General features: G+C 38.4%; 1 protein-coding gene across 4 annotated transcripts in view; it reads right to left on the reverse strand.

The window, feature by feature from the left end:
* Positions 1 to 12,369, reverse strand: part of TRDMT1 (tRNA aspartic acid methyltransferase 1) — a 35,533-nt gene that overhangs the window by 11,342 nt on the left and 11,822 nt on the right. For 2 of the 4 annotated variants that reach the window (XR_012784945.1, XM_075552449.1), the window contains exons 2-6: positions 6,457 to 6,566; positions 2,945 to 3,021; positions 2,044 to 2,115; positions 1,407 to 1,472; positions 475 to 544 (exon numbers count right to left, since the gene is read on the reverse strand). Coding sequence is in view for 3 of the 4 variants with exons in the window: in XM_075552449.1 (XP_075408564.1) it covers positions 475 to 544; positions 1,407 to 1,472; positions 2,044 to 2,115; positions 2,945 to 3,021; positions 6,457 to 6,566 (395 nt within the window). In the remaining variant the exon portion in view is untranslated. Of the gene's footprint in view, positions 1 to 474; positions 545 to 1,406; positions 1,473 to 2,043; positions 2,116 to 2,944; positions 3,022 to 3,866; positions 4,031 to 6,456; positions 6,567 to 12,369 lie in introns of those variants that run through there. The other 2 variants (XM_075552451.1, XM_075552450.1) reach the window with 2 other exon arrangements.

The raw sequence follows: 12,369 nt of genomic DNA on the forward strand, positions 1-12,369 counted from the left end.
AAAAAAACTTTTATTTTTCATGTGGAGAAAAAGTATATACTTTATAAAACTTAAAGCTAATACAGCTAGCATTGTTTTAGCTTCAAGCTGTATACAGTATTAATATTCACTAGATTAGCTTCAAGCTATATAATCTACATAATCTTTTCATAAAACATGTATAAAAGAATCGACAGACATATACTACATTCTTCAGAAAGTTAAGATTTATGTCTCAACTAATTTCAAGGTTTACCTAAATAATTTTTTTAATTTACCTAAATATTAATTTATAACCATCCATTCTGTGTTGAATCAAATTCCTTTGATGAGAAAGCCTTCAAGTTAATATTACACATACGGGCTTTAAAACATTTGTAGAAAAAACAGAATAAAAAGATAATGGACTTTTTCCATAAGTTTTAAAGTCCTCTCATATATTCTATAAAAACGTTTTTTAAACAAAACATACATGCATATATTTGTGATACCTACAGAGGTTGGAGATAATAAGAATTCTTGGTACTGAAAGCCGCAGTTCACTAGTGTTTCTATTAATAATTCTCTAAAGGGGGGGAAAAAGTAAAAGTTTTCACCCTAGAGTTGGAAAGAGGATTATTACATTTACAATATTGCACATAAAATCTCATTTTAACTGAACATTGTACCTCTATTCAAGTTGTTTAGGAAAAAAAATGATCTTAAACCTTTACTAACCCCTGCTTTAAGACAATTATATACATAATTCTCTAAGGTAAATATAGAAAGCCACTGTATCCAAGTTGATGGGCCTTAGAAGCCCAATTCTTCTGAGGATGGATATGCTAAGAGAAATGGAACTTCATCACAGGCACCATATGAGTCAGAGCATATGGAAGCTTCCTCTCCAGCTGAGATGCCTTCTGAAAGGGCTCTGCCCCAGGGCTTGCTGCTTCAAAGGAATTCCAAACCCGCCTCTCAACAAGAGCAATTCCCACTGAAAGCAGGGGCATCAAGAACCCACTAACCCCCTGTCCTGAAGCCCATTCCTTCCCATACGGGCAACAGAGACAGAGTTGACCTGCCCAGTGGGGCTAGCAACCCCGTGCTTAGCCACTGCACCACCAAGGCTTCTTGAAAAGCACCCCAGAAAAGCACCCACAATTGAAGGAGACACAATTTTCACTTAAATTACTGCTCATTCTGGAAAAATTAAAATCGGTCAGGAGAGAGAATCAGTTGAACCAAACCTTGTACTACTTTACATTATAATCATTAAATCCACTTAATCCATTTAATATCATTAAAACCACTATTTAGGAATAAATTACCTCATATATAAAAATGTCTGAATGTACGTGTCCAATTCTAAGAGCTTTATTTCCAAACAGTTCCAACTATAAAACACTCCAAGTCTAAACTGTACACAAGACAAATACATTTTTTACCTTGTCGAGGAAACTTCAAAACCTTTGACGTTTTCTAAAACAATATACTTCGGTGTTTTTTGCAATCTAAACAACAAAAACAACATGAAATTCCAAGGGCCTCACTACCGAGAAGTTGTAAAAATGAGGGGAAAATCATTACCTGGGAGATACATGAGGCAAGTACACTTTTGAGTTTTCTTTTCACAAAGGAATTTTTTAAGGGATGGAGACAATTCATAATGCATTCATTTTTCCCAAAATACTGTACACCTAAGAAAGCTAACCTTTGATGGATTCACTTCCATTGGTGCTTATCTGAAAACAAGGATTCACAGAGAGCCTCTGTGTACAAAGAAGACCCTTAGGTTTGTACAAGTTTCTGGACAAGGGCAACTGCATTCATTCACATTAGCAACATTCACAGAAGCAACAACAGGACGTAACCGATAGACTTGTTATTCCCCGTCCCACCCACAACAGTGAGGTCAGGAGATGTTTGGAGTTACTCTATTAGTCAAGCTGTAGAAGATAAATGATAGACACAAAAAAATGTGGATAAGCTGCTCATCTCAACAAGACAACAAACATCAAATTTTTTCTGATTCCAAGTTTGAAAAGAAGATAAGCTTGCTTGTGCAGCAATCTAGGTTTTTACCTTGGGAGAATATCTAGAAGATACAAGAAGCTCCTCGCCCTTGGATCATCCTTATCACCTTGCAGGCCAATTCTAAGTCATAAAAAATGCACATAGAAGTTTATCACAGATCTTTTAAATAATCCAACTCAACAATTTTGTCCTCACCCCAAAAATAATCATCTTTGTTTCTATAAAAGCAGGTGCATTTGTTTAGTGATTTTAAATCATGCATATCTAATGAGTAAGCACTTAAAATTTTTTAGACAAAGCAATATGATAAATGACTTGGGTGAAGAAAAGAAGTCTTTAGGGGACATACAGACCACCCCCCACATATTGGCTACTAACACTTTTCGCTTTGCTCCAGATGAGACAAGAGCTCAGAGGAGCATGAGCTGGTCCTGCAGAGCGGTAACTTGTGTCTAGCGACCATTTAAACAAATCAAAATAGTGACTTAGTAATTGCTCATGTTGTCCAATGTAAACAAGAGACTTGAGGTTTTATTCTATAAGCAGAAGTTGCGCATGGTTTGACTAAGTCAAAAGAAAACAAAAAACCCACTGCCATCAAGTCGATTCTCACCTCTAATGATAATAGCAATGACTGTCAACAACTAGAAGACTGTTACTTAAACAATCAGGTTATTAGTATTATTTAAGATATCTAGAGACTTATTAGTCAAGAGTTCCATTTAAGCTACATTCCCTATAACACAGTCAAATTCTACATAATTAATAAAAATATACTCTACATCAGAACATCACTATTAATAAAAGTACATCCAAATTTTAAGAAATATAAAAATCACACACTCAAGCTTCATTAGTTTGCATCTGTGCCTACAAATACAGTGTGATTTTATTTAATGAACCCTTCAAAAGAATTCTTTCTCAGGAGAAAAATATTTATTATACCTACCTGGTGAATGGTTGACATGGCGGGCTCATTAAAATCATATCAAAAGATAATCTGTCAAACTCTTCCAGTGTAATGCCCTAAGGAATAAAAACAGGGGAAGCAGTGGGGGTGGGGGGGGTGGTATAAAAACATGGGTAGAGTGGGGAAGAAGGAAAAATATGAACTAGTTAGAGCTAGCAAGTAGTTTGGAATTATAGCAGTTTACAAAATATAGCTTTCTGATTCTATGACAGAAATTTCTTTCCTGGCTCTTGATAATTGCTGGGTATCTTTTCCTTCTTACGCATTATTGGTATTTTTGTCTGTATACTATTTTGTTTTTACCATTATCACTTTCGTGTAGTTTTGTTTCCTATTATTTTCTGTTGGGTCTCCCAGCTGTGCAGCACAGGAGGAGTGGAGGCATAATGATAAACACATACAAGGGGATAGAGGGAAGAAGGGGGAGGAGGAGAGGGGACTTCAGAAGACTGGAGGGAACCGGAAGTGCTAGAACAGATGGTGATGGCATGAATCATCTTAAAGGCAATTTGACCATGGGGCAGGAGGGATGCTCTAAAATTGATGTGGGGGTGATTGTACAATTCTCTGTGATATGATTGAATTATAAGACAAGTAAATTCCTTGTAAATAAAACTGCTGGAAAAAATAAAATAAAAACATACGAGAAGGAAAATTATACATATAACTTACTACTTTAAAAATAAACCAGTTAAGCTAACTTCTCAAATAAAATCCTGTGAAGAAACTGGATCAGCCAAGTAGAGCTTTGAGGAATTAACCAGCTTCCCTGGAACTCCCGCTAGTAATCAAAGCAGAGAAGCAATGCTAGCCTGCTGGATCCTACCCTCTTCTTGCCTTTATGACGCGTGTACCGTTAAGTGCGTGCTTGTTAACTGAAAAGTCTGTGCCTCAAACCCACCAGTGGCTCCAAGGGAAACGACCCGGAGATCTGCTTCCACTGCAGCCCAGGAGCCCTGGCAGGCAGCTCTACATGAGCCACTAAGCTGGGACCAACTCCACGGCACGCAGCCTCCAGCAAGGCTCGACTTTTGTGAGGCCACAAGTTTAGCGCTGTCCTGCCTTCTACGGTAAAAAAAAAATAATAATGGAGAATTACACAATAAAGACTTTTAAAAGCATGTGAGAAAATCCTGACTATCAATATTTTTATTAGCAAATAAGTATCACCATTCTCCATCCCTTTCATATATGTGGATGTTACTATATCACCAAATGGAAAAAGGTTCATTTTTTTCAGACATCTAAGCTTAATATATTATTGAGCATTCAAGTAACATACAATAAGAGCTTCAAAAGATTACAGACAAGATTAATCAACGCAATCCACTCAGTGCGGAAATGTGCTCATTTGTACCTGTTTTATATATCAGAAGATAGAGAAACAGGCATTCATCTACCAACTTTCACTCAGCATTTTTGGTGCACATTCTGAGCTGTGAAATTTTAAGTCACCGGGCCAGCGCCATATCCTTCCTACCTATGACGCATACTTAAGAAGTTCCAATATTCGTACAAAGCAGAAGAGGCTTTGTTCTGAGTTGTCAGGAATAGGCTACCCTCCAACATATCCATCGTCTTTATGATTCTAAGTTTGAATGTGCTTGTCCGCTGCTTTTTCATCACAAGGTGTTAAATAGTTTTAAGATTTATTTGTAAAATAAAATTAAAGCTAAATTTTGAAAAATTCCTAAAGCAGCTCTGGCAGCCTGGGATCCAAGGAAAACAGTGCAAAATCGCGCACAGAGCAGTGTGCCAGGAAAGTAGAAGGCAGGGCGGTACAACCAGAGAGCGCATCGCATGCAATCGTCTGTCAGCACGGGCCATGATGATAAGCAACTTCCTGGGGGGCATACTCACATGGAGGATGACAGCTTAATTCCTAAAACTAAAGTACAATTAAAACAATACTTTTTTATAATAGTGCTCCTCGGAGCATACGATGGATGTCTGGTAACTACAGATAAAGAGCGTCGGCAGCTCTACAGGTAAACACAGCTATTGTCACCCAAACAGTCTGACTCATAGCAACTCTATGTACAACCAAGCAAAACATCTCTCAGTCTGGCAGCCTCACAGTCAGCGCCTGTGGCTTGAGGCCCTTGTTGCAAGAACTGTGTCAGCCCCTCTCACTGAGGTTTGCTTTATCTTATTATAAAAGCAGAGAAATATTTTGTGCTTAACAGCTGTACTGTTTCTACTGTTTACTTAGCAGTTTTACTTTTCTTTTTAACAGGTTTACTTCATCCACATACCATAGAATGCAATCGTTCAACTGTATCAAGAAGAGTTGTACAATATTTTCTTTTTTTTAAGTTTGTAAAGTAAGTTTATTAATGCCTCCCGGTCTCATTGTTAGTCTTTAATGATCCTTACATCAAATTTTAAAAGATATTTCTATTTCCAAATCAAGATACTGGTTGGACTTCCCTATCCATCCTCCCCCTGCCCTCTTTAAATCGCGCCACCATGAAGGGATTCATCTCCACCCTATCCTGCCTGAGGACAGACATGGAAGGAGTTTGCAGGGACCCTGGTGGCGCAGTGGGTTACACCGTGGGCTGCTAACAGGAAGACCAGCGGTTCTATGCCACCAGACGTTCCTCTGGAGAAAGATGAGGCTTTCTACTCCTGGGAAGACTTACAACCTCAGAAACCCACAGCGGCAGTTCTACTCTGTGGCTCTGTGAGGCCACAGAATGAGATCAAGTTGTACGATCTTTACCACAATCAAGTTCAGAAGATATGCTTTTTCCTTGTACTCACTGTTAGTCGTATATATTTTTTTCAATTTGGCAAAAATATACGCAACAAAGCATTCTTCAATTCCACAACTTCTACATGTATAATTCAGCGCCGCTGATTACACTCTTTGTGCTGCACAACCGTGATGATTTCCCTCTCACAAGTGTTCCACCACCATTAAAATGAACTCAATGTCCAGGTCAGACTTACTCCTCTTTCCCAAACACTCTGTCTAGTGACTACTTTCCTCCCTTACCTCAATTTTAGATTCATTTTTAAAGATTTTATTCATCTCTTTTTTTTACCTGAGAACTCTCACAGGGATCAATTTACAATTGACACACAGTTTAAGCACACCTGCTGAGTTCATTATGGATGGGGTAGTAGGTTTAAGTTGGGCAAGCTTTCTAAACTAAGAACCATTCAATAATAGTCAATAATTGTCTTCCTTTGTTATTCCCATAAGGTACATTAGTATTAATCAAAAGTAAAGAAATAAAATAATTTGTTATCATAACAGAACTAAGCATCTAGAAGCTAGACCTTTCCTTACACTTTAATTCTCTCTTGGAGACCGCTTTTCATGATCTTCCTCTAAAGTTTATTTATTTATTTTAGACGCATGCTTTCTTGTCATAAAACAGAAAATGTTAATTTCCCTGTCTTGAACGTTTTCCCATTTCTATATCTTTATTAAGGATTATCCTTGTGATGTATTTGTTAAATTGGGAACCGGCATTACTCACGTCGATTGTCTTGGGCAGTAACACTGTGTCCGGGAAATTGTACTTGTACACGTCGTTAGCGACTGTGTTCACGTCAATGGCAGCCACCACGTGTGCAGGCACACCGCTCTCTGTAATAACGAGACAGCACTTAGAAAAGGCTTGGACGTCAATCTGTTCATTACAGAGACCAGCCCAAGTAACGGAGTTTTGCAGTATAAAGTCCTCGCTTCCTTAACTACCTCGCCTCTCATGGAGGTCCCGGCCACGAGGAGCTGGGCACGAAGTGAGATCGGTGTAGATGTTCTTCTGGTTCAACTCTCCGACTGCAGTCAGTGCCAAGGATAAAATTGTAATGTCTATTTTTTGTCAATATCCCTTTTATTTGCATTTCTCCATCTATTAAGATACACCAAGTGTAGTTTCCCTAAGTTTCACTAAACTTTCTAATTGACAAATTTATAAATGAAACATTATAAATGAATTACGATCTGGACCTCACCTTCTAACATGAGTAAATAACTGTTTCCAAGCACCACTGCAAATGATTTTAGGGTATGTGCACACATATATCTTTTTTTTTTACACATATATCTTTATTGAACTATAATTCACAACCCACCAACTCACCCATTTAAAGCGTAAGTCATTTTATGAATGAGGTGAATAATTACTTGGTGTTTAAATTTAAAGGTTTCACAGATCAAGTTAAATTCTGACAGGTGAAGAGAAAGTGCAAGGCCAAAGTGTCCATCTGTCTTGGTAGTAAAGGAAGGCCTCTCTATTTTTTTAAACATGCTTTTTATTATCCTTTTTTAATAAATCATTTTATTAGGGCTCATACAATTCTTATCACAATCCATACATACATCAATTGTGTAAAGCACACTTATACATTTGTTGCCCTCATCATTCTCAAAGTTCGCCTTCCACTTGGGTTCCTGGAATCAGCTCATTTTCCTTTTTTCCCTCCCCCTCCCTTCCCGCTCCCCCCTCCTTCATGAGCCCTTAATAATTTATAGATTATTATTTTATCTTATCTTACACTGCCCGGCGTCTCCCCTCACCCACTTTCCTGTTGCCTATCCCACAGAGAGGAGGTTATATGTGGATCCCCGAGATCAGTTCCTCCTTTCTACACCCCCTTCCCTCCCGGTATGGCCACTCTCACCATTGGTCCTGAAGGGTTCATCTGTCCTAGATTCCGTGTGTTCCCAGATCCCAACTGTACCGCTGTGTATACTCTAGTCTAACCAGGTTTGCAAGGTAAAATTGGGGTCATGATAGTGGGGGGAGAGGAAGCGTTTAAGAACTAGCGGATGGTTGTGAGTTTCATTATTGCTACATTGCACCCTGAGTGACTCATCTCCTCCGCACTACCCCTCTGCAAAGGATGTCCAGTTGTCTACAGATGAGCATTGGTCCCCATCATGCACTCCCCTCATTCATGATGATATGATTCCCCCCCACTCCCCAGCTTTGTTGCTTAAAACCTGGTCCCCTCGGCCCTTCATGATCACACATGTTGGTGTGCTGCTTCCATGTACTTTGTTGCTTCTGGGCTAGATGGCTGCTTGTTTACTTTCAAGCCTTTAAGTCCCCAGACGCTATATCTCTCAATAGCCGGGCACCACCAGCCTTCTTCACCACACTTACTTATGCACACCTTCGTCTTCAGCATTTATGTGGGAAAGGTGACCATACAATAATGGTTTTTGTTCTTTGGTGTCTGCTACCTGACCCCTTCAATACCTCGTGTTCACTTAGGCTTGTGTGCTTCTTCTCTGTGGACTTTGTTGCTTCTGAGGTAGGTGGCCGCTTGTTTGCCTTCAAGCCTTTAAGACCCCAGACGCTATATTATTTTGATAGCCAGGCACCATCAACTTTCTTCACCACGGAAGGCATCTTTAAACACTTTCAGAGTAAGAGAATTTTGCCATATTGCGTAAATGACACTCAAACTTGGGACTGCTTAAGTGGTACCACTAATATTTCACACTGACTCTTGTACTCCTTCCCCAAACACATACACATTCTATTCTGTGTTATCCTGTCGCAAATCAATGTGTGTGCGTTTGAGAAAAGCTTTAGAAATCAAAGTATTTTTAAAATAATAATAAAATTATTTGAGACTTAAGGAAATCATCAGTGACATTACAATATCACATAGTAGCTACACAAAGCTAATCATTTCATAACTGTTGTCAGTTAATCATTTATCTAATCTCAAGTATCAAACTAGAGAGAAATGAGAAAAAATCAGGATATGAGAAGCTAGGGTTCATAGAGGAGGACCCAAGAAGCAAATCCCATCTGTCAGGAGAAAGGCCCAGGAGAAAGCTCCCATGCACTCAGAAACCATCACGAGCCCAAGCCCGACCACACAGATGGGAGAGACAGCAAGAGAACAAACACCTCCAGGCACAGGCAGCCCTCAGGTAAGGCAGCTTCCAGTTTGTCTGCCATAAATGGATTCTAAGGGAGGTCTTTATCAATTTATGTTTTAGTTTTCATTATGATTGCCTTTTATTACGAGTGTCTTTCCAAATCTGATCCTCATATATCTTTGGGGAGTTGGCATGAGGTTGGTAACAGCTGAAAATTATGTGTTGCAATTATTAATGATAAGATAAACAAAAAATAAACAACCCAGATGAGGATGGCCATAACTGCGTTTCATAGTAACTAGACACATCGTAATGAAGTCAGGAATGCCGGTACATATTTACTGTTTACTAGGATCCAGACACTTGGCTGGGCTCAGTTATCCCCAAGCAGCCTGTTGGAAATAGTGAGGTAAGTTAGTCAGCAAGCTCATTGAGTAGTTACTTTACCTTAATATAAAATAAAGGTTATAAATTGTCCTTGTCAAAGGCATCTCAGATGTCTTCATAGGAAGACTTAAAAAGGTAACAGTGGTTGAAATGGTGTTTGTTGTATATATTTCACAAAATAGAAATTAAAGGAAAAGTAGGAGATAGCCTGCTTGCATGTATATGTAAAATAAACCAAAACCAAACCCATGGCCATCAAGTCTATTCCAACTCACAGGGACCTGATAGGAAAGAGTAGAACTGTCTCTGTGGGTTTCTGACACTGCAACCTTAAAAAAAACAAAAAACAACAAATCATTTTATTGGAGGCTCTTACAGCTCTTATAACAATCCATGCATCAATTGTAGAACGCACAGTTGTACACTTATTGCCACCATCATTTTGGAAACACTTTCTTTCTACTTGAGCCCTTGGTATCAGCTCCTCTTTTTGCCCTCCCTCCGTCATGGGCCCTTGATAAATTGTACATGATGATTATTTGACCCTGTAAACTTTGATGGGAACAGAAGGCCTCATCTTTCTCTCATGGAGTCGCTGATGGTTTCAAACTGCTGACTTCGTGGCTAACAGCCCCATGAGTAATTCGCGATGCCTCTATGCCACCAGGGCTACACATAGAAGGCCTGGAGCTGCAAGGCAGCAGCACACGTGGATTCTCTGCAATGGGGTGATATACTTCTATCTTTATTGGGGCTGGCTGAAAATTACAGAGTGATGTGCTAAAAGTAGGCCACAATCAATAATTAATTTTATGTTTTGTGCTGTGTGCCTTCAAGACTTTAAAACTGACAAAAGCAACTGCTAAATGAATGTTTCACGTATTGATATAAAACCTAATTAGATAAAAATTCATATTTCAGGGAAAAATGGATTTTTAAAATCAATAACCAAGTGAACTGTTTTCATTGATTGAAAACTTAATACCAGTTGTATGACTTAAAATATTATGTTATAAGAAATGGATATGCTAAGATATTATTAATACTAATTCAACCTACGCTTTCAAAACAAAATTGTTTTGGGGTCCGGGTGTGTTCCTAAAGGGAAAGTTAAACTTACTTAAATAACAAAAAGCAAAGCAAGCCTGTCAAATCTCAAAATCCTAATCTCCCACAAATTCTCAACTGTATAATCTAAACATGTAGGTCCCAGAGAAGCTTATTAAACTTGATATATACATTTTGAAAATGCCTAATAATATAAAAATATTATTGTGAAAAATAAATTATGTGATGTATTATAAATTCCGGCCTTTATGCCTGTGGCTATGCTAATGGACAGAATTAGGGGGTACTAAAGTCTCCTTGTTAGTAGAGGGCATGAGTCAGAGCACCCTTGGATTCCTAGTTAGAGAAACATAGCATGAATGATTTTAAGAGTTTCATATTGTATCTACAAAGAAAGGATTTAGATGAGGACTGAACTAAGGGGGTGAACAGGAGGGGATGAGTGAAATTACATCGAGAGACTTGTAGGGGAGATATAAGAAATTTCACTGAGGACGAAAAAAGAGTTCCTGTTATAAAGAATGTTTCTCATTAAAAGGAGAAAAGAATTACACGCTACATTTGAATAGCAATAATCTTCCTTTTCTAATCACTCTTTCATTAAAAGTCGTAAGGAGGAACCTCTGATTGACAGTAATGAAAAAGTACAAGTTCACATTCTACCTACTTTTTCTAACCAAACAAGTCAAAGAGTTTAATTGCTAATAATAATAGTTTATAAATTATCAAAGGTTTTTGAGGGTGGAAGGATGGGGGAGGGAGGGAGGGAAAAATTAGGAGCTGATACCAAGGGCTCAAATAGAAAGTTTTGAAAATGATGATGGCAACAAATGTACAAATGTGTTTGAAACAATGGATGGATGTATGGATTGTGATCAGAGTTGTACAAGCCCTCAATAAAATGATTTTTTAAAATTTAATTGCTCACTTGTATCATGCATACTTTTTCCCCAAAATATAACTATAGAACCAGCCAACTTCGAAATAAGATTTACCCTCTTCCTCATTTGCTTCTTCATCATTTATCTTCTAATCTGTATTTCCTATAGGAGAATAACACCTTAAATTAGCTCATTATAATCACACCTGAGACATTGAACCAGGTATGTTAACACTGACATCTAGTTGTGAAAAGGAAGATTAGTTGCATGCCTTCATGTCTATTTTCTTTCATGCAGAGTGAGATACACACTGGTACAGATAGCAACTGGAAACACAGGGAATCCAGGACAGATGACCACTTCAGGACCAGTGGTGAGAGTGGCGATGCCCGGAGGGTGGAGGGAATGTGGGGTAGAAAGGGGGAACCAATTATAAGAATCTACGTATGGCCTCCTCCCTGGGGGATGGACAGCAGAGAAGAGGGTGGGGGAGACATCATACAGTGTAACTTAAGACAAAATAATAATAATCTATGAATTATGATGCGTTCATGAGGGAGGGGGCAGTGGGGAGGGAGGGGAAAATGAGCAGCCAATATTAAGGGCTCAAGTAGAAGGCAAATGTTTTGAGAATGATGATGGCAACAAATGTACATATGTGCTTGACACAATGGATGGATGCGTGGATTGAGATAAGAATGGTACGAGCCCGCAATGAAATGATTTTAAAAAAAAGAATAAAAGTACTAATCACACCTTTGTAAGGATCATACACTTAAAATCAAGTGTATAATTAAGTGTATAATCTTAAATTAAGTGTATAATCTTGTAAGGATTATACACTTAAAATCGTTGTCAAATATTTGTATCAGTTAGGAAAATGTGCTCGTCTTGGGAAAATAATAAAACCAAACCTCTGTCATTCAGTCAATTCTGACTCACAGCAGCCGTATATAAAGTGCTCAAGACGGGAACTACGGACAGGAGCAGAGCAGAAAGCCTCATCTTCTCCCTGAGGAGGAGCCAGTGGGTTTGAACCGCTGACCTTGCAGTTAACAGTCAAAGCTCATCCCGCAGCACAGATTTTAGCATGTCAAAACTTATTCATAAATTATTTTTAAGAATCAAACAAAAAATTAACATGAATGTTTTTTAAAACATTCCTCTGATATTCTTAGAAGTTCAGCTAGTACTCAACCTATTTTTTTTAA

Source organism: Tenrec ecaudatus, chromosome 6, assembly GCF_050624435.1.
Source record: "Tenrec ecaudatus isolate mTenEca1 chromosome 6, mTenEca1.hap1, whole genome shotgun sequence".
NCBI lineage: Eukaryota > Metazoa > Chordata > Mammalia > Afrosoricida > Tenrecidae > Tenrec > Tenrec ecaudatus.